General features: G+C 38.9%; 1 protein-coding gene across 2 annotated transcripts; it reads left to right on the top strand.

The window, feature by feature from the left end:
* Positions 1 to 13,484: 13,484 nt before the first annotated feature.
* On the top strand, positions 13,485 to 17,463 carry LOC131610278 (nuclear transcription factor Y subunit B-10-like). 2 transcript variants are annotated; one of them, XM_058882180.1, is made up of 7 exons: positions 13,485 to 13,688; positions 13,776 to 14,002; positions 14,114 to 14,243; positions 14,422 to 14,427; positions 14,529 to 14,603; positions 14,709 to 14,759; positions 17,069 to 17,463. In XM_058882180.1, the coding sequence occupies exons 2-7, from the start codon at positions 13,788 to 13,790 to the stop codon at positions 17,105 to 17,107; spliced, it is 516 nt and encodes a 171-aa protein (XP_058738163.1). In that variant the 5' UTR covers positions 13,485 to 13,688; positions 13,776 to 13,787; the 3' UTR covers positions 17,108 to 17,463. The 2 variants fall into 2 exon arrangements, with proteins under 2 accessions (XP_058738163.1, XP_058738162.1); XM_058882179.1 differs by having other exon boundaries at positions 13,487 to 13,688; positions 14,333 to 14,427.
* Positions 17,464 to 24,202: the final 6,739 nt, after the last annotated feature.

Here is a 24,202-nt window from a genome sequence, read left to right as displayed (position 1 = left end):
GACGTCGTGGATTTGGTGTAGTCAGCAGAGGAGGGGGTGTACTTGCAGACACTCTGATGCCAATGTTAGAATTGGTCGTGGAGGTACAAGAATTATGGCTAAAAAGTGAGAACACCTGACCCTCATGCAAAGGAGAGTATTTATAGTGAGCCTCAAGTGCAGGGCCAATGATATTCATTATGGGCCGAAAGTCCAAGTCCATAATGAATAACTGCCAGGATTTTCCCGTGCACGTGGGGGGGGGGGGGGGGGGGGGGGGGGGGGAGCACGTGCTTCCCATCCCGGGTCATCTGCTTCTTGATCTTTGGAGGCGTGGGCGGAGTTTCCCGTTACGAGAGATGAAATAGTCTTTCTTGCCGCGCAAGTCGTGGGAGACAGTTGATGACGTGTCCTCGGGTGAGAAGTACGTGGGAAATGTGCTCCCCAATAACTCTAATGGATTGGGCCAATGTATTGGGTCATCCTCGACGCTGATGTGGATTCGACTTTGCCTGACGGTGGGCCAGCTCTAGGCCTAGTTCGAAACACTAACAAAAATAGATGAAGAGTGCGGAACCATGTGCTAAAAAACCTACTCACATAAGGATATAGTCAACTACACCTACCACCACTAAAAGAGAAAACAAATAAAATACCATACATAGCTCTAAAAAATCCCTCTAAAGCCTTGAGTCCTCTTTAAGTAACTTTCATCTTCACTTCGCTAGAACGACGAGATTAACCAGCCGAAGATCCCTCACTCTTAACCCCACCCCTTTGGTCTTAGGTTTGCAAACACCTTTCTACTGAACCAAAGGAACTTTAGAAACTCCTTTCACACACACCCAAAGGAACCTTCTTAAGCATTTAGAAAAAGACAAGTAGAAGATAAAGATATCATTAAGCACAAAATTAAGGAGACCAAGATACTTAAAAGAAAGATAATCAATCTCATAGTGGATGAACTCCCTAACTAATGAAAGAAAGATAAGATCTACATTAACACCAATAAGACCACTCTTGAAAAAGTTCACTCGAAGACCCAGAGCCCTATCGAAATTTCTAAGAATAGCCTTAATACACCATATTCTTCAAAGAAGGATCAGGCCACCAGGAGAGTATCATTAGCATACTAAGCATACTAAATATGTGACACCATCAATCTGGAAGTACCAATCCTGAATTCAGAGTAAGGACAAATCTCCTATGCCATTGGAAGAAAAAGGAAGAGACCTAGGGGTTCTCCTTGTCTTAAACTTCTTTGAATGCTAATCTCTTAGGTAGGATACCCATTTATCAGCATTGCAAGATTATCAGCAAAAACACAAGCTCTCATCCAAGACCTTTATTTCTCATAAAAATTAAATCTGGTCAACATATAATCTAGAAATTTCTCAATAATTGAATCACACGCTTTCTCAAAATCCACCTTAAGAATGAGGCAATCTCTTTTAGTTTTTTTAGCCAAGTTGACCACCTCATTAATAGCCACCACTCCATCTACCAATATTCTTTCCTTAAGGAAAGACAATTGGTTATGAAATATGAGCTTATACATCACTAATTCGAGTCTATCAGCCAACACTTTAGACATCAACTTATAGATTGATAAAAAAGAATAGGCCTAAAATTTCCCAAGTGAGACGAGGGTTTAATCTTATGGATTAAAGTGACAAAGTAAGATGCAAAACTACGAGGTTTATATGTGAAACATGGAATTGATCAAACATGATCCCCATATCAACTCTAAGAAGGTTCTATAATCTCTTCAAAAAGGAGAAGTTAAAGTCATATGGACCTAAAGTTTTATTACCATTGCACTGAGACACAATAAAATCAAGCTCCTAAAGGGTAAAAGGGGCTGATAAAAAAGATTTTCATCATCTGAAAGAGAGTGGAAGACTACACCATCCAGGCGAGGCCTATCAATATTAGGTTCTTTTAAATTTTCTGTGAAATGATTCACTACCTCTCGTTTAATATCAGACACCCTTTCAATCCAAATCTCTCCTATTTTTAGCGCTAAGATGACATTTCTTTTGTTCTTACTCTTAATAAAAGCTTGAAAGAAACTATAATTGGGATCTCCCTCCATGACCCATCTAGATCTTTGAAACATTTGGGAGTCTTTAATCCTACGAGGGGACCACAAATATGCAACCAATTTAGATCTAGCCTCAATCACTTCAATAAATAAGGCTCTAAGATCGGCCAGGGAATCCACCTTGCTAATTTCCTCTCTCAACCTTCTATACTAGAGTCAAGATTACCAAAAACCTCTTTATTCCAATATTTAAGGACCCTTTGAGAGCTTTAATATTTTCCATCAGAACAAAATATTTCCAACCAAGAATCTCAATATCTCTCTAGAATGAAGCCATAATTTTAGGGAAACTACTATGGGATAACCAATGATTATTGAATATAAATGGTTTGGGACCCCACAACTGATTGTTGTACTTTTGGATAGTAGGATAATGATCAGAGACGTCCCTCGGAGATCCCTCACCATAGTTATCTCACCACCCATTAGAAATCATAATACGATCAATCCTACTCGTCGCCCCACCTTTACGTTACAACCAAGTGAAATTTCTCCCGAAGGGAGGTAAATCTAAAAGCTACATCTAAGAAATAAAATTTGAAAAGTCCAAACAATCCACTCTCCCAGAAGAACTAGAAACTGCTCCCACACGAACCCTCTCCTTCGAAGAACATATGAAATTGCAATCACATATAACACACCAAATGGAACTTCTAAAGCTCTCTTTTCTGGAATTTAAGTCAACCCACATGGTTCTCTTATTCTACAAAGTACACTATGAGTACACATTTATAACAAAACATACAGACTTAGAAGAACCCACTCATAACAAACACCCAGAAACCCTAAACCAAAGAAGGAAAACAAAGATCTTCCTTTTATCTCTATATGTTGATGATATGATTATTGCAGTGATAGTGTTGATAGGATTGATGAGTTGAATTTATAGTTATCTAAACAATTTGTGATGAAGGATTTAGGCACTATTCGCTAGTGTTTTTGGTAATTAAGGTTGCATACTCCCTTAGAGGTTATCTTTTTTCTCAATCTAACTATACGACTAATATTCTTGAACAAGCTCCCTTGAGCTTAATATGAAATATTCCTCATCTGACGGTGTTCCTATATCACACCCCACTTTGTATCGTACTTTAGTTGGCAACTCAATGTATCTACTATTATCATATTAGATATTGCTTATATTGTGCATGCCGCCAGTCAGTCTATTGTTTTTCGGTGCATTAGGCATCTATTCTTTGCACACTTCAGTATCTTCGGGGCACTCAATTTTAGAGTATTCTTTTGTATTCATATTTTTATTTGTAGTTACATGCTTACTCTAATGCAGATTGGGCCGGTGATCCCATTGATCACAAGTCTACTACAAGTTTTTATATTTTCTAGGAAACTCTCTTATTTCTTGGAAAAGCAAGAAGAAAGACATAATATCTCATTCCTTAACATAAGTAGAACATTGTTCTATGACAATTACCACTTCAGAGATACGATGGTTATTTTAGCTTCTTTCTGATATGAGTGTCTCTCTTTATCTCTCTCTAAACCCATTTCTATGTATTGCGATAACAAGAATGCCATTCAAATTGATCATAACTCGGTCTTTCATGAACACACCAAACACATTGAGACTAATTGTCAGCTCACTCGCCATCATCTTTAGCATGGAAATATTACTTGAACGCTTGTTTACATGTCCTTGCATATTACTGACTTACTCAAGAAAACACATTCTATTAAACATTTTCGTTTCTTAATTGACAAACTCTCGATGCTTCTTGTTAATGCATCGTGAGTTTGACAGGGAATGTTAGATAATATTTTATATTAAGGTTAGTTTAGTATTTTAATACTTTAGTACATATAATTTTCTATTACTTTGTATTGTAATATTTTTTGTCATTCCTAATGCAATCTCAGCCACTTTGTCTCCTCTCTTGTTATGTTAATCCCTAATGTTAATAAAACTATAATGTTAATATATCTAAACATATTTAACATATTATTAGAGTTAGATTAAGGATTGTAATATGGACATTCGACTCAAGCCCAAGTTAATCATGAGAATGTATGTTGAATATGTATTTGTATTATTTAATTTTGTTTGAAGTCTCACATTGCTTAGATTCACGAGATATTGAATATATAAATATACGAGGACAACCTCACCCTTTGAGATAACTTTTGGGATTGAGATCCAACCACTTCTAAATATGTGATTGGAACAACAAAATAAGGGACGAGGGAGATGCCGACGAGAGAAGTTGCAGTGAACATGCGCATTTCATTTGATAGAAATTCAATAGAAGTTGACACAAGGGCATTTCAACATTGCATAGTTCACCCTGGGTTTGAATTATGAGCTTCGCCATGAGGGCATGTCAATCTCCACAGAGGGATATTACGATGACATCACTACTAGAAAAGGTGATATTGACCCCTAATTCGCCCTGATCGACTTTGGAGAATTCAAGGGATATTACGTTCGCGGTCAACACCTACCTAGTGTATTTCCTCCAGGAGGAGTTGAAACTTCCTCCGCCGGCGAAATCTCTAACCATGGTGTTAACCTCATAATATGGAGTTTTGGTGGCCATCATTAAGGGAAGGAAATGATAATAATGATGATGGAGATTTGGCCCAAGTTAGTTTTACCGGGCCCTATGGTGGACGAGACTGTACTTGTCAAAAAGTACAATATGCATGGTATCCTTACACGGGTTGTAACACCTATGGCCGACGAGGATGGGGAGTGGTTGTTGGTGCAATGAGCGGCTCTTGACAGCTTCTTCGCAAAAACCGAATTCACGTCAGAATGAGAGGGAATTTGAGGCTATGCATGTTTATAACTGCATGGTTGAAGGAATACTTATAATGACTGAATATTACTACCTATACCAATAAGATGCATTTTCTTTTCGGTAATCTGACAAATAAGAACTCTATAGTTAAATGTGCTTGACTTGAAGTAGTATTTGGATGGACGACCTTCTGGAAAGTTTCCCGGAAAACGTGTGAGTGAGGACAAAGCATTGTCGAAAAGACGTGTATTGGTTTGTAGGGTTAGTCGGTAATCTTGAAAGCAGTCTGGAGCGTTATACGGGTAAGGGATAACTAGAAGCCTTAATGATTTTTGGTGGTATAAGGCTTGCTCACGGTGTAAGGTGTTATACATGAGGTGAGAAACTCTATGTTTATGTGTTGTTATCAGTATGTTATGATATGTCTTTTACCTTCGAGGGGTAAGGTATTTATAAAGGCTTTTGGGCCTAGGATATTTTTGGAAATGATAACCGCCCACTCTGTCAGTGGTGGACTGTTGAATCTCTATTTTCCACGGAGACGTGGACCAACCTTTTGACCCTGACTTCTATCTCACCGAGGAAAGTCTTTTTCCATGTTTCCCATGATTGGACGAATATGGAGCACTTAGGACGAGATTGTTCTTAATAACGGGCGACAAATGGACGTCGCCCCTCCTAAGGGCTACAAGACTCACTCCTTTACTAAACCCTTTACAAATATATCACGAAAACACATTTGTTCATTTAGTTGATTAATTATAAAATAATTATTTAGTTAACTAATAACTAAAAATAATAATTTAAATTACATTCAAATAAAAATAAATAAATTATTAACATAAAGATAATTTAATCATTTAAAAATAAACACATTTTTCTCTTCTATTTCTTATCTGTTTCTGTTAAACTAATCAACTTGTCAAATCTATTATATTTTTATCTCGTCGTCTTTTTCATTTTTCACCTTCATTCTTACTTTATTTTTCTTCTTCAATTTTTTAATGGATTCAATCTGATCATAGTGTAAGGGAGATAATTTGATTTAGATGGAATATTCAACTCAAAAAGTCACAAATTCATCAATTATTTTATATTTTATTTATAATTTTTTTATCTTATATATCTAATTAAATTGTATTAATATGATATCTGTGATATTTTATGAGATAATCCTAAAAGGTGATTTTATAATATCCTAGTAATAATTTGATCCAACGTATCTAAAATATTTTATACTTTATAAGCAATATTTTTTTAATCGACTATTTTTATAAAGTAAAAAACATTAATACTAATTTATTTACTAGTATCCTTTTAAGCGAGGGGAGCGGTATCTAGAACATTTATTAAAAAAATAAACAAAGAGGAGAGAGAAACAAAAAACAAAAACCAAAGACAAATGTTAAAAATAAAAAAACAGAAGAAGATAAAAAGCAAACTCTTCGAGTGTTGTGTTGTGTTTTTTGCAATAATAAAAGAAAACGAACGGTGGTGATATCCCTCGTTCGGCAATCTCAATCGCTCCTCCCTCCTCTCTTTTCCAGCGTCCGATTCCTTCTCCATTATCACCGATCTTACACACTCTCACGCCAAATACAAATTCAGGTATAACAATATTAATATTTTAATCCCTCCAAAACCTCTCTCTTTATCTTTCTCTCTCTAGGGTTTCAATTTCGCTATGTTTATTAGGGTTCCGACGATATGTCCGACGCTCCGGCGAGTCCTGGCGGTGGAAGCCACGAGAGCGGCGAGCACAGTCCCCGTTCTAACATCCGCGAGCAAGATAGGTTTCTTCCTATTGCCAACATCAGCCGCATCATGAAGAAAGCTCTCCCTGCTAATGGCAAAATCGCGAAAGATGCTAAAGAGACCGTTCAGGAATGCGTCTCTGAGTTCATCAGCTTCATCACCAGCGAGTATGTTTGTTGTTAATTATTTTTTATTTGAATTTTCCCTTTTGTTCGTACAGTGAATTGATTGTGATTTCGATTTTGATTTTGATTTCGTTGAATTGAATTTGTGTAGGGCCTCTGATAAGTGTCAGAGAGAGAAGAGGAAGACTATTAACGGCGATGATTTGCTTTGGGCGATGGCGACTCTAGGGTTCGAGGATTATATTGATCCTCTTAAGATTTACCTTACGAGATACAGAGAGGTGAATTCTATTTCAATTTACTGTTTTTCAAGCTTTTCTGGTCCCCAGTGAAAATAAATGAGAATTGGGTCCTCTATATCACCAAATCCTTCTCCATCATCCTTCTCCTCTCCCATTCTAAACCCCACACCTTTAAGTATTCTTCCCCCAACTCCTTCTGATAAATCCTTCTCACCAATTCCCTTTACAAATACTCCATCCTCTTCTCAATCCATCCCTTCTGATATTCCACCCTCATCAATCATTCTCTCAGATATCCCTTCTTCCTCATCCACCGCACCTCCACCTTCTATATCCCATCCATTACCTACCAGAGAATCCCAACCCTACTGTCTTCTCTACCCTGACTACAAATTCACCTTCAATCCGCCTGAACCTGAACCCTATACCTGCTTGGAACTATTCATACATGAGGTAATTAGCAGTCTAGACCTTCTGAAGGATGCTTTTCTAAATGGTCTGGATGACGTTTCTACAAGAAATCTTTGGAAAAGATTTCGCAAGGATTTTCAAGTAGAAGCAATGGGAGTACATAAGAGATTAGTGGCTGCTGCCTCTGGTTCCCCTGGATATCTTCTGAAGGATAATAATGGTATATACTACCATCCTCTCAGAAACTGTGTTGCTGCTGAGGAGAAGCCCTTTGTGGACGAATTGGAAGTAGCAAGATTGGCTGCTGCATTGGAAGCTAATCCTTGCAGGGAGATTGTGGTTTGGAGACCTCAACATCCAGTTCTGCTCGGGGATTTCAAGACTCTCTTTGACTTTCTGAGGGAAAACCCTTCCAAGGAAGACCCAAGCTTGGTCATTCCAGAAGTTGTTGACCCACCAAAAGTTGAAGGTCCTTCTGCCCCCAGGAATCTAGCTGCCATCCCTCATGCACTTGAGAATGGAGACTCTGAGATTCCGGCTGCAGATTATGGAGTTGCTTCTATGCAAGAAGCAGTTGCAGAAAATCATGTTGCTGAAACAGTTCCTGTTGAGGAAATCCCTGCAAATGATTTATCTATAGAAGCTGCAGATCATAATGCTATTCCTGTGGTTAGAAGCGGTGAAGCTTCTTCTGATGCATCTTCTCGTCTTGCAAGGACTCTGGAAGATATTCAGAAGAAACAGGATGAGCAAACCTCAGTCAATGCTGAGTTTAGAGCTTTCATGGAGAGGCAAGAAGGATACAACAATGTGGTTCAAGAGATGCTGACTAAGATCCTGTCAAGGCTAGGGCCGTCTTAGATTGAGTCTATGCTTTTTTGCTTTTGCTGCATCTGTTTTTGTGCATATTGTCTTCCTTCTCTTCGTGTACTTCTGTACTTCTGGATTGTTGAGCTTAAATGAAAGTTATCCTTTTCTTCCATGTGTCTCTTTTTAGTTTTTCATCTGAATCTTTTATGTTTTTGATGTTATGACAAAAAGGGGGAGAAATATGTGATAAATGATTTGATTTTATCAGTTACCGAGTAAAAAGGCTCCACATTTACTAACAGAACTTGCAAAGTTCTATGTTTTTAAGTTGTGTTGTTGCAGGAATCAAAGATTCAAGATCAACATAAGAAGCAACAAAATGAATCAAGCTCTTGGATTCTTGAAGCAAGCTGAGTGCTAGGAAGCTTCAGAATCAGAAGCAAGAAGAAATTCTGATAATAGAATATGATCCAAATCATTGTCTATTTGCTCTGATACATTGTCTATTGGATCTGATATATTCTATATGGCTTATATGGCTCTGATACATATTTTGTGTTCTGATACACATTTTATGTTCTAACTCATTCATGCTGACTTTTGTCGTTTAGTTTTGTTCTGTAACATTTCAGGATGTAGAGATGCTCTGATGATGCTCTGGTACATTCAACAATGTTCTGATACAATCTAGCATGAAGTGATGTAAGAAGAAATTCAAAGCTCTGAAGCTATCCGAGGGAAGCAGAGATCAGAAGTTGTGAATGTTCTAAAGATCCAGAAAACTCAAGTTCTGAAGCTGTCCTAAATGGAAGCATGAATCAGAAGCTGTGAATGTTCTGAAGATCAAAGAAATTCAAGTTCTGAAGTTGTCCTAAATGGAAGCAGAAATCAGAAGCTGTGAATGTTCTGAAGATCAAAGAAATTCAAGTTCTGAAGCTGTTCTAAATGGAAGCAGGAATCAGAAGCTGTGAGTGTTCTAGGGATCTAAAGAAATTCAAGTTCTGAAGCTGTCCAATGGAAGCAGAAGTCAGAAGCTATGAATTATCAAAAGACAGAAGCTTATGTGATCGTCTCTACCGAAATAATCAGGGAAGTCTTTTATTATTAAAGTTCTTCGAGTATTTATTTCAGGGGGAGATTATTCATCTCAGGGGGAGATTGTTAATCTCAGGGGGAGACATATTCACATGCTTATGTTATAGCTGTGTAATTTGTCATTAGCCGTCTGCTCTTTCTGATCGCAAATTCATATCATTTATATATGTTTTTGTCATCATCAAAAAGGGGGAGATTGTTAGAACAAGATTTGTTCTGATCAATATTCTTAGTTTTGATGATAACAAGGATATGAATTTTGTGATAGATAATGTGGTACTCTAATACATTGCAATTTCCATTTCAGGAAATATATAAAGAGTATGCACAAATCAGCGCTCAGAAGCTTTGTCTCAGAAGGTTCAGCATGCAACATCAGAACATGGTCTGGCAAGACATCAGAAGATGGTCAAGGCAGAATCAGAACATGGGTCTATGGAAGCATCAGAAGAACTTGAGATCAGAAGCAGAAGCACTGAAGTTCTCATGGTATCACACTCAGAAGCACTTCAAGGTCAGAAGACAAGAAGATGCTATGCACCAAGCTGTTTGACTCTGATGATATTCAAATATTATATTCACAAACATCAGATTAGAAGAAAGTACAAGTGGCAGGCTACGCTGACTGACAAAAGGAACGTTGGAAGCTATTAAAGGCAACGTCAGTAGACACAGCATGAACAAGGCTCGAGGTAGTTGACAAAAGCGTGAAACATTAAATGCAATGCTGTACGGAACACGCAAAGCATTAAATGCGCCCAACGGTCATCTTCTCAAACGCCTATAAGTATGAAGTTCTGATGAGAAGCAAGGTTAACAACTCAGAACCAATTATGTGAATATTAACTTGCTGAAACGCTGTTCAATTCAAAGCTCAGAAACTTCATCTTCATCAAAGCTCACTACATTGCTGTTGTAATATATTAGTGAGATTAAGCTTAAACGTTAAGAGAAATATCACAGTTGTGATTATAGCTTTTCAGAAGCATTTGTAATACTCTTAATTGATTACATTAAGTTGTAAGGAACTAGAGTGATCGTGTTGATCAGAATACTCTAGGAAGTCTTAGAGGGTATCTAAGCAGTTGTAACTAGAGTGATCGTGTTGATCAGGAAACTCTAGAAAGTCTTAGAGGTTATCTAAGCAGTTGTAACTAGAGTGATCGTGTTGATCAGGAAACTCTAGAAAGTCTTAGAGGGTATCTAAGCAGTTGTTCCTGGAGTGATCAAGTTGTGATCAGAATACTCTAGAAGACTTAGTCGTGGGCTAAGTGGAAAACCATTGTAATCCGTGCGATTAGTGGATTAAATCCTCAGGTGAGGTAAATCACTCCGTGGGGGTGGACTGGAGTAGTTTAGTTAACAACGAACCAGGATAAAAATAACTGTGCAATTTATTTTTATCGTTCAAGTTTTTAGACTACACTTATTCAAACCCCCCCTTTCTAAGTGTTTTTCTATCCTTCAAAGTAGAATATCGTTCTATGACAATTACCACTTCAGTGATACAGTGGTTATGTTAGCTTCTTTCTGATATGAGTCTCTCTCTCTCTCTAAACCCATTTCTATGTATTGTGATAATAATAATTCTATTTAATTTGCTCATAACTCGACCTTTCATGAACACACCAAACACATTGAGATCAATTGTCAGCTCACTCACCATCATCTTTAGCATGGACCTATTACTTGAACGTTTGTTTCCATGTCCTTGCATATTACTGACTTATTCAAGAAAACACATTCTATTAAACATTTTCATTTTTTAATTGACAAACTCTTGACGCTTCTTATTAATGCATCATGAGTTTGAGGGGGAATGTTAGATAATATTTTATATTAAGGTTAGTTTAGTATTTTAATACTTTAGTATATATAATTTTCTATTACTTTGTATTGTAATATTTTTTGTCATTCCTAATGAAATCCTAGCCACTTTGTCTCCTCTCTTGTTATGTTAATTCCTAATGTTATTAAAACTCTTATCTAAACATATTTAAATTGGTATTAGAGTTAGGTTAAGGATTGTAATATGGACATTCGACTCAAGCCCATGTTAATCATGAGGGTGTATCTTGAATATGTATTTGTATTTTTGGATTTTGTTTGAAGTCTCAGTTTGCTTAGGTTCAGGAGATATTGAATAATATAAATATACGAGGACAACCTCACCCTTTGAGATAACTTTTGGGATTGAGATCCAACCATTTCTATATATGTGATTGAAACAACAAAATAAGGGATGAGGGAGATGCCGACGAGAGAAGTTGCAGTGAACATGTGCATTTCATTTGATAGAAATACAATTGAAGTTGACACAAGGGCATTTCAACATTGCGTAGTTCACCCCGTGTTTGAATTATGAGCTTCGCCATGAGGGCATGTCAATCTCCATAGAGGGATATTACAATGACATCACTACTAGAAAAGGTGATATTGACCCCTCCTGATCGACTTTGGAGAATTCAAGGGATATTACGTTCGCGGTCAGCACCTACCTAGCGTATTTCCTCCAGGAGGAGTTGAAACTTCCTTCGCCGGAGAAATCTCTAACCATTGTGTTAACCTCATAATATGGAGTATTGGTGGCCATCATCAAGGGAGGGAAATGAGAATAATGATGATGGAGATGTGGCCTAAGTTAGTTTTACCGGGCTCCATGGTGGACGAGACTGTACTTATCAAAAAGTACAAGATGCATGGTATCCTTACGCGGGTTGCAACACTTGAGGCCACGAGGATGGGGAGTGGTCGTTGGTGCAATGAGCGGCTCTTGACAGTTTCTTGGCAAAAACCGAATTCACGTAAGAATGAGAGGGAATCTGAGGCTGTGCATGTTTATGAATGCATGGTTGAAGGAATGCTTATAATGATTGAATATTACTACCTATACCAACAAGATGCATCTTCTTTTCGATAGTATGACAAATAAGAACTCTATAGTTAAACGTGCTTGACTTGGAGTAGTATTTGAATGGACGACCTTCTGGAAAGTTTTCTGAAAAACGTGTGAGTGAGGACAAAGCATTGCCGAAAAGACGTGTATTGGTTTGTAGGGTCAGTCGATAATCTTCAAAGCAGTCTGGACCGTTATACGGGTAAGGAATAACTAGAAGCCTTAATAAGTTTTGGTGGTATAAGGCTTGCTCGTGGTATAAGGTGTTATAGGTGAGGTGAGAAACTCTATATTTATTCGTTGTTATCAGTATGTTATGATATGTCTTTTACCTTCGAGGGGTAAGGTATTTATAAAGACTTTTAGGCCTATGATTTTTTTTTGGAAATGATAACCGCCCACTCTGTCAGTGGTAGACCGTTGAATCTCTATTTTTCACGGAGACGTGGATCAACCTTTTGATCCTAACTTATATCTCACTGAGGAAAGTCTTTTACCATGATTTCCATGATTGGACGAGTATGGAACACTTAGGGCGAGATTGTTCCTAATAACGGGCGACATATGGGGGTCGCCTCTCCTATAGGCTACAAGACTCGCTCCTTTACTAAACCCTTTACAAATATATCACGAAAACACGTTTGTTCATTTAGTTGATTAATTATAAAATAATTATTTAGTTAACTAATAACTAAAAATAATAATTTAAATTACATTCAAATAAAAATAAATAAATTATTAGCATAAAGATAATTTAATTATTTAAAAATAAACACATTTTTCTCTTCTATTTCTTATTTTTTCCTGTTAAACTAATCAACTTATCAAATCAACTATATTTTTATTTCGTTGTCTTTTTTATTTTTCACATTCTTTCTTACTTTATTCATTTTTTTCTTCAATTTTTCAATGGATTCAATCTGATCATAGTGTAAGAGAGATAATTTGATTTAGATGGAATATTCAACTCAAAAAGTCACAAATTCATCAATTATCGTATTATATTTATAATTTCTTTACTTATATATCTAATTAAATTGTATTAATATGATATTTGTGATATTTTATGAAATATCCTAAAAGGTGATTTTATTTTATACTAGTAATAATTTGATCCAACGTATCTAAAATATTTTATACTATATATAATATATGCAATATTTTTTTAATCGACTATTTTTTTAAAGTAAAAAACATTAATAGTACTAATTTATTGTAACTTTTTAAGCGAGGGGAGCGGTATCTAGAACATTTATTAAAAAAATAAAGAAAAGAGGAGAGAGAAACAAAAAACAAAAACCAAAGACAAATGTTAAAAATAAAAAAACAGAAGAAGATAAAAAGCAAACTCTTCGAGTGTTGTGTTGTGTTTTTTGCAATAATAAAAGAAAACGAACGGTGGTGATATCCCTCGTTCTGCAATCTCAATCGCTCCTCCCTCCTCTCTTTTCCAGCGTCCGATTCCTTCTCCATTATCACCGATCTTACACACTCTCGCGCCAAATACAAATTCAGGTATAACAATATTAATATTTTAATCCCTCCAAAACCTCTCTCTCTATCTTTCTCTCTCTAGGGTTTCAATTTTGCTATGTTTATTAGGGTTCCGACGATATGTCCGACGCTCCGGCGAGTCCTGGCGGTGGAAGCCACGAGAGCGGCGAGCACAGTCCCCGTTCTAACATCCGCGAGCAAGATAGGTTTCTTCCTATTGCCAACATCAGCCGCATCATGAAGAAAGCTCTCCCTGCTAATGGCAAAATCGCGAAAGATGCTAAAGAGACCGTTCAGGAATGCGTCTCTGAGTTCATCAGCTTCATTACCAGCGAGTATGTTTGTTGTTAATTATTTTTTATTTGAATTTTTTCCCTTTTGTTCGTACAGTGAATTGATTGTGATTTCGATTTTGATTTTGATTTCGTTGAATTGAATTTGTGTAGGGCCTCTGATAAGTGTCAGAGAGAGAAGAGGAAGACTATTAACGGCGATGATTTGCTTTGGGCGATGGCGACGCTAGGGTTCGAGGATTATATTGATCCTCTTAAGATTTACCTCACGAGATACAGAGAGGTGAATTCTATTTCAATTTACTGTTTTTCAAGCTTTTCTGGTCCCCAGTGAAAATAAATGAGAATTGGGTCCTCTGACAATGTATACAGAATTATTTTGAAGTGTTATTGCTGTTGTGCTTTTTACTGATGGTAGTTTTTTTTCGTTGCTTGTCGTGGGTTGATTGGAAATGTTGCAGATGGAGGTAATTTCAAATCCTTTATTTTGTTGGTTGAAATTTTTTTGGGAATTATTTTGTTTTGTGCACACATCTATGTTATGGTTTTGCAATTTGTTTTGTTCTAGGGTGATACTAAGGGCTCTGGCAAGGGTGGAGATTCGTCTGCTAAGAAAGATCTTCAACAAGGTTCTAATCCTCAGGTAAAAGAACATACACGTTGATTATGCTTGATTTTATTGTTGGAAATCACATCTTCAGAGGGAAAAAACAGTATCTGATTTTGATATATTTTGTTGAAATTGCAGCTTGTTCATCAAGGTTCTTTCTCACAAGGTGTTTCTTACACAAATTCTCAGGTAAAACTAGTCTCTTAAATGCTAGATTGTGTTGAATGTTAATAAAAGAAATTGCCATGGTTGTTGCTAAAACTATGAATTGTAACTTCCATATAAATAAATATATATTGTTCTTGACTTTACATCGATAATGTTGCCTCCTACTAACACCCTAATGCATAGAAATATTAATCATGATGATAGAAATAAAACTTTACTCACTTACATTTCCATTTTTCAGAACACTATATGTTTAACATCCTCCCATTTTCCATAAACAGTTTTTCTTGTTGGCTTTTATTTTAATGTTTCACATATTGTTTGTCCTCTTACTATTTTGGTTTGATATTTTTATCTACCCCTTGAAAAAGGTCTTTGTTACCATTAATGTGCCTGATAATAACTCACCAATGAGTTAGCTCCTTTTGGTTGGTAGTACACATCAATGCACCCATTAAAGAAAGTTGTGTGGGCTACAGTATATTGTTAGGTTCAAATCGACTCTTTCTTTATCTTCTCTGTACTCTCTCCCACTTTCTTAAGCCTCTTTTTGGCTGATTTGTGACTATTTAGTATGTACACCATCTAAGAAGGGCTGTTTTTATGTATTTTGAGCTCTGAGGTTGTTTGAGATTCTTCTTCCCACATGAATTATATAAACAATACAAATGTCAATACAGCCATACGGTGCCTTTGTGTTCTAAACATTCTTTTACAAAATGCATTAAGATTAAATGAGGTTTTGTGGATCATGTAGTTGTACATGTAGTTGTAAGCTGGAGGCTATCCTAGTAGTTCAGACTTACTGAAAAAAAAAGCTTTTTTCGGCTAGTCAGCCTGGGTGTGTGAATGGGATATTGTTATCATATGTGAACTTATGTATTAAATGGTTATTTTTGGCCTATTTTCTGAATTACACGGGACAGGTCATATGGTTAGTAACTTATAGTTGCTCGAATTGATAAATCAAGATTTTTTTTTTTTGAAAATTGTTTAATGGTACTTATCATCCTGTGCTCCTTATCAGAACTTACAACAAGGCCACTTCCTCACCTGAAAACGGTGCTTCAGTTCTGCCCATCACTTTGTTTGGGAGTCCTAAAAAATAAACAACTAGGAGTCAATTAAAACATTTTATCAAAATACTCATAGAAGTGAAGTCCCTGCAATCTATATGAAACCAGAAAAGTCACCATGGAAATCATCTCAAAAGAAAATTTATGACCCCACAAACTACTCAAAAACCCAATATCCAGCAACCATTATTAACAACTGCAGCCATTGTTAACCATGTCATTATTATGCAGCCTCGCTGGAGCACGGAGCCAGCAATAGAGCTGCAAATCCAAAATCTGCTACAACATTTTGAGACACCACCCTTCACTTACAACTAGACCCATTATGAACTCCCTTCAATGCACTGTACCCATGCTAGACCTCTGTCTGGGCTTCTATGGACACAAAGCTCATAGTCATATCCTAATTTCCAAAATGGCCAATTTATAGTTTAATAATTTATGAACATCGAATTTTAACGGATTTAACTTTGAAGTCTAGAACCTACTATTATAACTAAATTTTTAGTGTGGAATGATGGTTTTGATAGGATTTGTTACTCAACCATTAAGGCTGAAAGTGGTGATGTTAATTCAGATTAAACATTTTAGGATTACTTTTCTCCTTGAATGGTCTTATAATTTATTGTGTTCATGACTCAATAAAGAGAGCCTATCCTAAAATACCAGCTTATTGGGTGCCTAGTCCGATTGCTCATGTATCTCATTGTCCTTAATCCATGTGGATCATGGTACTGCATATCGCTTCAGTAGTTGGTACTGGTGTCACTTGTGACACAATCTAAATTAGATATACTGTTATTTATTTTTGAAAATTAGCTTATTAGATACTGGGATACTGGTCCAAAGGTCATAAGATGTCACCTCTAAAGTCACTTGGACACTTCTACTACTTGAATTCTTTATCAGCACACTCATCCCAAAAAGTTCATTATCTGTTGACACATGTATCTTTCTGTTAGAGGCCCCATCCATGTACGAGGAGCTATCAAACATTAAATATCAGTGTCATTTCTATTGGGATCTGAACTGAAGTTTGTTGCCTTGTGTCGAGACTCGCCTCTCCTCTCCTCTAAGCCCAACTGCTGCAAAAGAGCTTTGTGGCTTAACTATGCCTGCATATATTGTTGTGCATTCATCACATGGAGATTTTTCCTCTTTTGTTTATAAGTTTATATCAGTTTAAGGAATTTATGCTGATATAGGCAATATAATGATTTTTTATATTGATATTTTTTTGTTCTTCAATCTCAGGGTCAACATATGATGGTTCCTATGCAAGGCCCAGAGTAGGTAACAAGCCAATTGACCTTCTTTCAAGGGTTGTCTGCTGTGCTGGTAGAGCTTTACAAACTGCTCTCGGCATTATTGTGTATTTTATGTTAAGTAATACAACATAAGGCACAATAGTTCTTGTGTCCTGATTTTTTTTAAAAAACAAATTAAGGTTTGTATATTATGTCTGGATTAAAATTATTATTTCAAAGTTACATTTGTAATTTTAAGGGCTGGAGCCATGTTGGTCTGATTCCTTCTGGCGGCTTGGCAAATGTTGAAGAATTTAGGAAATCTGATTGTATGCATAAATTGGGTTTTTTTAAAACCTTATATGGTGTACAATAATGGATGAAGACGGTTGAGTTTTTGAAGCATCGTGGAATTTTTATTGAGTTAGCATGTTAAATGAGATTTAAATGTTTTTTTTATTCGATTAACATTAGATTTCAAGTAAAATGATTTGTGTTTGGATGATTTTATTTTAAAAGTTTGACGTGATTTTTTTATTACAATTTTTAACTTAGTATGTAGATTATACTTGAGTGTATCACTTTTAGCTAAAATAGGTGATCTTATCGGGATCAGAATGTGAATAAGGTGATCGTTGTGGACTGGAAGAAATTAACAGAGGAGGATTGGGGGTGTACCTGCTGATACTTTGATGCCAAAGTAAATATTAGTTGTAGAGGTACAAGGATTAGGGTTATAAAGTGGGAATACCTGACTCTCCTTTAGAGGAGGGTATTTAAATGGGTACTCTGTGCAGGGCCAATGGTCTCTATTATGGGCGGAAAGTTTAAGTCTATAATGGATGATTGCCAGGATTTTTACGTGTACGTGGGGGTGAGCAACACGTGCTCACCATCTTGGTCAACTGTCCCATGATCTTTGGAGACGTGGGCAGAGTTGTCTGTTATGGAGGCGAAATCGTCTTTCTGCTCAAGATGCAGAAGGCAGTTGACGGCGCGCTCCTCGGGTGAGGAGTACGTGGGAAATGTGCTCTCCACTGACTCTAGCAGATTGGGCCATCCTTGATATGGATGTGGATTGGGCTTTGCCTGACGATGAGCTAGCTCTAGGTCCAGTCCAGAATAGGAGCCCCCAAAGTCGGTGCTCGTAGACTTAGGAGTAATGACTTAATGACAGTTCGGGCGTTGAGGAGGATCAATGGGCACAACGCGAAGCGAATTGCATCCGAGTCCGCAAAGGTGAGCATGCGTTACCGCAAATGTCGTTTGCCGTGGGTGCCTCTTGTTCGTGAGTTTGTGAAGACGGTATGTTTTGCCAAGGTTTTGGTCGATAGTTTTACTTGGTCAGGAAAAGTTTTCAATATGACAAGAGTCTTGGTATGCACAAGCTCGTTGTTGGAGGCATCATAAATCATGTCGAGGAAACTGTTTTGAGTACGTACCTGTTCTGCTTGGGCTGAACGTCTGGATCTCCTTGCGAGTCTCCTTTCTGCTCTTGCGTCTGCCCCACACTATTTCTCGGGGACGTGCTCGGAAGGAAACGAGGGAGTTTGTTGCGGTGTTCGAGTAGGTGTGACGGGACTTGAAGAGACAATGATTCGTCTTTTTGAGCCACGCATGGTGGCTATTTAATGCGTCATCTTAGGGTCTACGCCTAGGGCAATTATGAACCGTAATGGTGACATAGTTTCCCAAGAGGTGTCACGCTTTCCCGCGCGGGGACTTGGCTAATAAATATGAAGGAGGAATTTATTAGTACCTTTCACTCTCTCCCCCACCACACTTCCCTCGTCTGAGTTGCAGCTTCTCCAACTTTTGTTCGCTTGTTGTTGCTTTTCTATCGGAACTCTTGCTTTCCTTCCGATAATCACGTAAGCGTTCCTCTGATTTTGTCTTGTTTTTTATTTCTTTTCGAATTTATTTTATGCTCCGGTTAGTCTGCATGCCGAACCTCGACGAATGTTGGTGTTTGGCGGTGGTTTGGTCATCTCCAAACGCCGATGCCAGTTAGGATTACTTAGGAAATTGAGTAGGGACTCTAGGGATTTGTGCGATATTTGACACGCCGCCGTTATGACGGTGACTAGATTTTGCACCGATAGAATTTATGAATGAATTCTATAGGAAATTCATGAATTTGAGATGAAGTTCATGTGCCGGAGAGCGCTTTCTCGGCGACATTCATAATTTTTAGATGAAGTTCATGTATTGGGTAGCATTTTCCCTGCGACATTCATGAAGTTCAAGTGTCGGGGAGAATTCTCCCCATGACATTCATAAATTTTAAGATGAAACATGTGTTGAAGTTCATGACCCAAGGAGTGGATTTGATTTGACCGTCAAATTCACTGTTGTCTTCTGCTTTTTAGGTATAATGGCTCACAATGTTGAAAGACTCCATATGGTCGACACAATCACTGACTCCAATCTGGATTAGGTTGTGGAGGAGCCCCGAGGGATAGCTTCCCGTTTTTCTGATCACCCGAGGGAAGCGTATGCGATCGTTTGAAGTAGGTGTAAGCGAGCGGAATTTTCGGGAAAACTGGGCAGTGTACAAGCCAAGACCAGAACAACGGATCTGCACGTCTTTTTCGGGGAGCCGATTTCCGATGTACGAGTTCATCTTTAGGGAGCTGAGGCTTCAATTTCCTTTCAGCGATTTTCAAAATGGGATCTTCAAGCATTTGGCATTGACATCCTCCCATCTGCACATGTACTCGATTGCCTTTATTCGAGCTTTTGAGATCGTGTGTCAGTACCTCGAGATTGGTCTTCCACCTTTAGCGACAACCTACAAGCGGGCTACACAGCTGGGTGTCTCTTAAGCATTCGAAGAAGCTGTTTAAAGATTTCACAGACATTCATAATTTGAGATGAAGTTCATATGCCGGAGAGCGCTTTCTCGGCGACATTCATAATTTTCATACGAAGTTCATGTATTGGGTAGCATTTTCCCCGCGACATTCATGAAGTTCATGTGTCGGGGAGCATTCTCCCCGTGACATTCATAAATTTTAAGATGAAACATGTGTTGAAGTTCATGACCCGAGGAGTGGATTTGATTTGACCGTCGAATTCACAGTTGTCTTATGCTTTTCAGGTATAATGGCTCACAATGCTGAAAGACTCCATATGGTCGATACAATCGCTGATTCTAATCTGGGTTAGGTTGCGGAGGAGCCTTGGAGGATAGCTTCCCGTTTTTCTGATCACCCGAGGGAAGCGTATGCGATCGTTGAAGTAGGTGCAAGCGAGCGGAATTTTCGGGAAAACTGGGCAGTGTACAAGCCAAGACCAGAACAACGGATCTGCACGTGTTTTTCGGGGAGCCGATTTTCGATGTACGAGTTCATCTTTAGGGAGCTGAGGCTTCAATTTCCCTTCAGCGATTTTCAGAATGGGATCTTCAAGCATTTGGCATTGACATCCTCCCATATGCACATGTACTCAATTGCCTTTATTCGAGCTTTTGAGATCGTGTGTCAGTACCTCGAGATCGGTCTTCCACCTTCAGCGACAACCTGCAAGCGGGCTACACAACTGGGTGTCTCTTAAGCAGCCGAAGAAGCTGTTTAAAGATTTCACAGACTCGGTTCACTCCTTTAAAGATAGGTATTACTTAATCAAATTTGTGAGCGAAGAGGTTATTGATTCTTTGTTCGAGCGGAGGGTTGTGATCGGGGAAGATGAGCACGCGTGCCACAACGAGGATGGGAGTGAAGAGACGGATATGGTTGATAGGTTCCCCTTTTTGTTAGCATTTTGAGCGAGGTACGAACTTCTACATCACCAAGCCCGATGATTTAGACCCCGGGTACTAACGCATCTATGATGAGTTGATGAAGTTTGTTGATGATTTTTCCCTTACTCACTGGGTAACTAGGACCGGGGAGGCTAAGCTCGACGGGTAGGGCCAAGCCATTTACGAGGTTCGATTTATCAACACCAAAGGCCTCCTCGATTGTAGTATCTTCGAGGATGCTAAGTTGCTTTTAGGTGGTTGTTTTACTTTTTTTATGTTGATATGCATTTCGTCCTCGGTATATTAACCTTTGCTCGTTATTTGTTGTAGAGAATATGTCGAGCCTTCAGGAGCGCATTATGAAGATGGCTGCCAATCAGGGGAAAGCTGGAAAGAAGCATCCCGAAAATCGAGTAGTGCAAGTCCAGAACGAGCCCAGGGGTGACGACTCCAATGGCTTTGACAACAAATCTTCCTCTTCCCCGGTTGGCAATAGTTCTCCTCCTTGGCAGGAAAGCCCAAAGAAGAAAAACAACGTACCGAAGGAGACATGGAGGTGCACGTAGATCTTACGAAAGAAACCCCTCCGGTCAAGTTCGAGCTGCCCACTTGCTATCTCCATCGAGGGCTCTTCGAAGGGGGTACTTATCTGTTCGTCTGTCAGGCGGAGTTGTTGGTCATCGAGAACCTCACCGTGGAGGGCAGGAGAAAATCGTTGGCTCAGGATTTTGCTGCTTTGATGAGGGTGAAAGAAATGACAATGGTTCTCGACGAGGCAGAGACCTGCCCTTCTTGGGATTTTGATAAACCCAAGTCTTTATATGAGAATCTTAAGGCAAAGGCGACTAAGCTGGAGACCGACTTTATTAATTACAAGGAAAAATATCGGATCCATGCTGAGATCCTTAGCGAGGTATGGGCGAAGGACCTCAAAATCATTGAGTTAGCTGCGGAGGTGGACACTCTAAAGGCCGAGAATAATTTTTTTGATGAGAAGATCGTTGCCTTGGAGGCTGTTGCTGCGCCTGTTGAGGACGAGGCTGAAGGGGTGAAAAACCTAACGACTCGAGCTGAGCTGGTTGCTCGGATATGTGAGCTCGAGCAAGATTGCTTGGCCGTGGTTGAAATGGGTTTGACAATTCAGTGGCTTAACTCAAGGTTGTGAACCCTACGACCGAGCTTGTCACCAAGGGGACTGGGTACTTGTCTAGGGTGGTAGATGACCAGATAATACCTCATGTCATCTCGACCTCTGAGGAAGAAGAGGGTAAATACACTTAATAGATATTTGTTTCTTTAGCTGATATGCATTTGGGCATGCGTGCCTTATTTTGTAACATTTGGATGATGGGGTTTTGCCCCCTTTTATTATAGTATTATGACATTTTTCGGCCCTTGTGGTTATCTTTTCTTAATTGTAGTTATCTTTTTGACATGTGTGCTATCTTTCTTGTTTGGCTTTTTTGTATGCTAGACGTGCCCAATATTTGTCTTCCTCGGGCAGGAGTTCTGGGTACTCGTCGATTTGAGCTGCTCGTGAGACGTTTGTTTGTGATTTATTTATGCTAAGTGTTAGGGGATCTTGCTTCGAGTGGTCGAGGTTGGGATTCTTATTGATAGCGCTTCTAAAGATCTCAATCAAGATCTTAGTCCTGCAGCGTGAACTTTTCATCACGAGCTAGGCGTTCTGCCAAACTGGTACGAACGACGGCAGAGCATGATTGAGGTTTCTCTGTTGGGTCAAGAATATGCTCGTCAAAGGGCAGAAACTTGCCTTTTATTTCAATATGGGATGCTATGCTTGTACCTGAGCACACATCCTAAGTCGGGGCCTACCTTGTCGTAGATTGGATGGGGTATGCAGAGTGTCTGGCCTAACTGTGATATCGTTTCTGATTTTCGGTGTTCCATGGTCGAGCAAGTTCTTCCCCGTGTAAGTTTTCGAGGTAATAGGTCTCGTGTTCCATTTTTGTTCGAACGCGATAGGGGTCTTCCCAGTTCGTAGCGAGTTTGCCCTTGCGCGAATATTTGTGGCTCTTTGTAGGACCAGGATGCCGACTTTGAATTCTATTTTCAGGAGTTTAGTATCATGTCATATTGATATTCTCTATTTCAGTGAGGATTCTCGGAAGGTCGCTCCCAATCGAATTTCTTTGACGAGGTCAAGTTCCTCTCTTAGTGCTTTGTCGTTCATCTCCTCATCGAGTGGGACTTTAATTCTCCTAGTGCGTTCTCTGATCTCGACTGGGATTACTGCCTCGGTCTTGTAGGTTAGTCGAAATGGAGTTTCACCAATGGTCGAGTGTCGTGTCGTCCTGTAGGCCTAGAGCACACTGTGTAATTCTTCGACCCATCTCTCTTTGGCTTTGCCTAATTGTCGTTTAAGGATGCGTGGGATTACTCTGTTTGCCGCATTGGCCTGCCCATTTGTTTGTGAGTGTTCGACAGACATGAAGTGTTGTTTGGTTCCTAGTTTAGCGATGAACTCCTGAAACTTTTTATCGGTGAATTGTGTCCCGTTTTCAGTGACGAGTGTTTGGGGTATGCCAAATTGGGAAAGAATGTTTCTCTTGTAGAAACAAAGTATATTTTGTGTTGTGATTTTGGCAAGGGCTTTTGATTCTATCCACTTCGTCAAGTAGTCAACGTCGACTATCAGGTATTTGTTCTAGTACGACCCCGTGGTAAACGGCATGAGGATATCCATGCCCCACCAGGCGAAGGGCCACGAGGATGAGAGAGTTTTAAGCTTGTTGGGTGGTTTTAGGTGCATATCTCCCAAGCGTTGGCATTTATCGCATTTTTTACGTGTTCTTTTGCGTCGAGTTGCATGGTGGGGCAATAGTAACCTGCTCGTAGGGCTTTCCGAGTGAGGGATCCTACCCCGAGGTGTTGGGCGTTTATTCTTTCGTGGATCTCATGTAGGATGTCAGTGACCTTGGATTCCTCGATGCACTTAAGGAGGGGGATGGAGAATCCTCGTCTGTATAACTTGTCCTCGACCAAGAAATAGTCGCTAGCTCCGTGTCTAAATATGCTAGCTTCTTTTTGGTTGGAAGGTACCTCCCCTGTTGAGAGGTAGTTGTATACCGGGGTCATCCTGCCGTTGCTGTCACTGATAGCGTTTACATCGAGAGTTGCTGAAGGATTTTTAATGTTCGGACTAGAGAGTATTTCTTGGATGACGGATTTGTTTCCTCCCTTTTTCTTCGTGCTTGCAAGTTTCGATAGGATGTCTGCTCGGGTGTTGTGCTCGCGGCGATCATGCTTTACTTCGGCGGACTCATACTTTGCTATTTTTTCTCGGACCAGAGCTAAGTACTCGAAGATATTGTCGTTTTTGACTTGATATTCTCATACTTGAGAGGCGACGAGATGGAAATCCGTGTATATTTTTAC

Source organism: Vicia villosa, linkage group LG6 (assembly GCF_029867415.1).
Source record: "Vicia villosa cultivar HV-30 ecotype Madison, WI linkage group LG6, Vvil1.0, whole genome shotgun sequence".
Taxonomy (NCBI): Eukaryota; Viridiplantae; Streptophyta; class Magnoliopsida; order Fabales; family Fabaceae; genus Vicia; species Vicia villosa.
The sequence above is the reverse complement of the archived record's forward strand: the minus strand, read 5'-3'. Positions and strand labels throughout refer to the sequence as shown.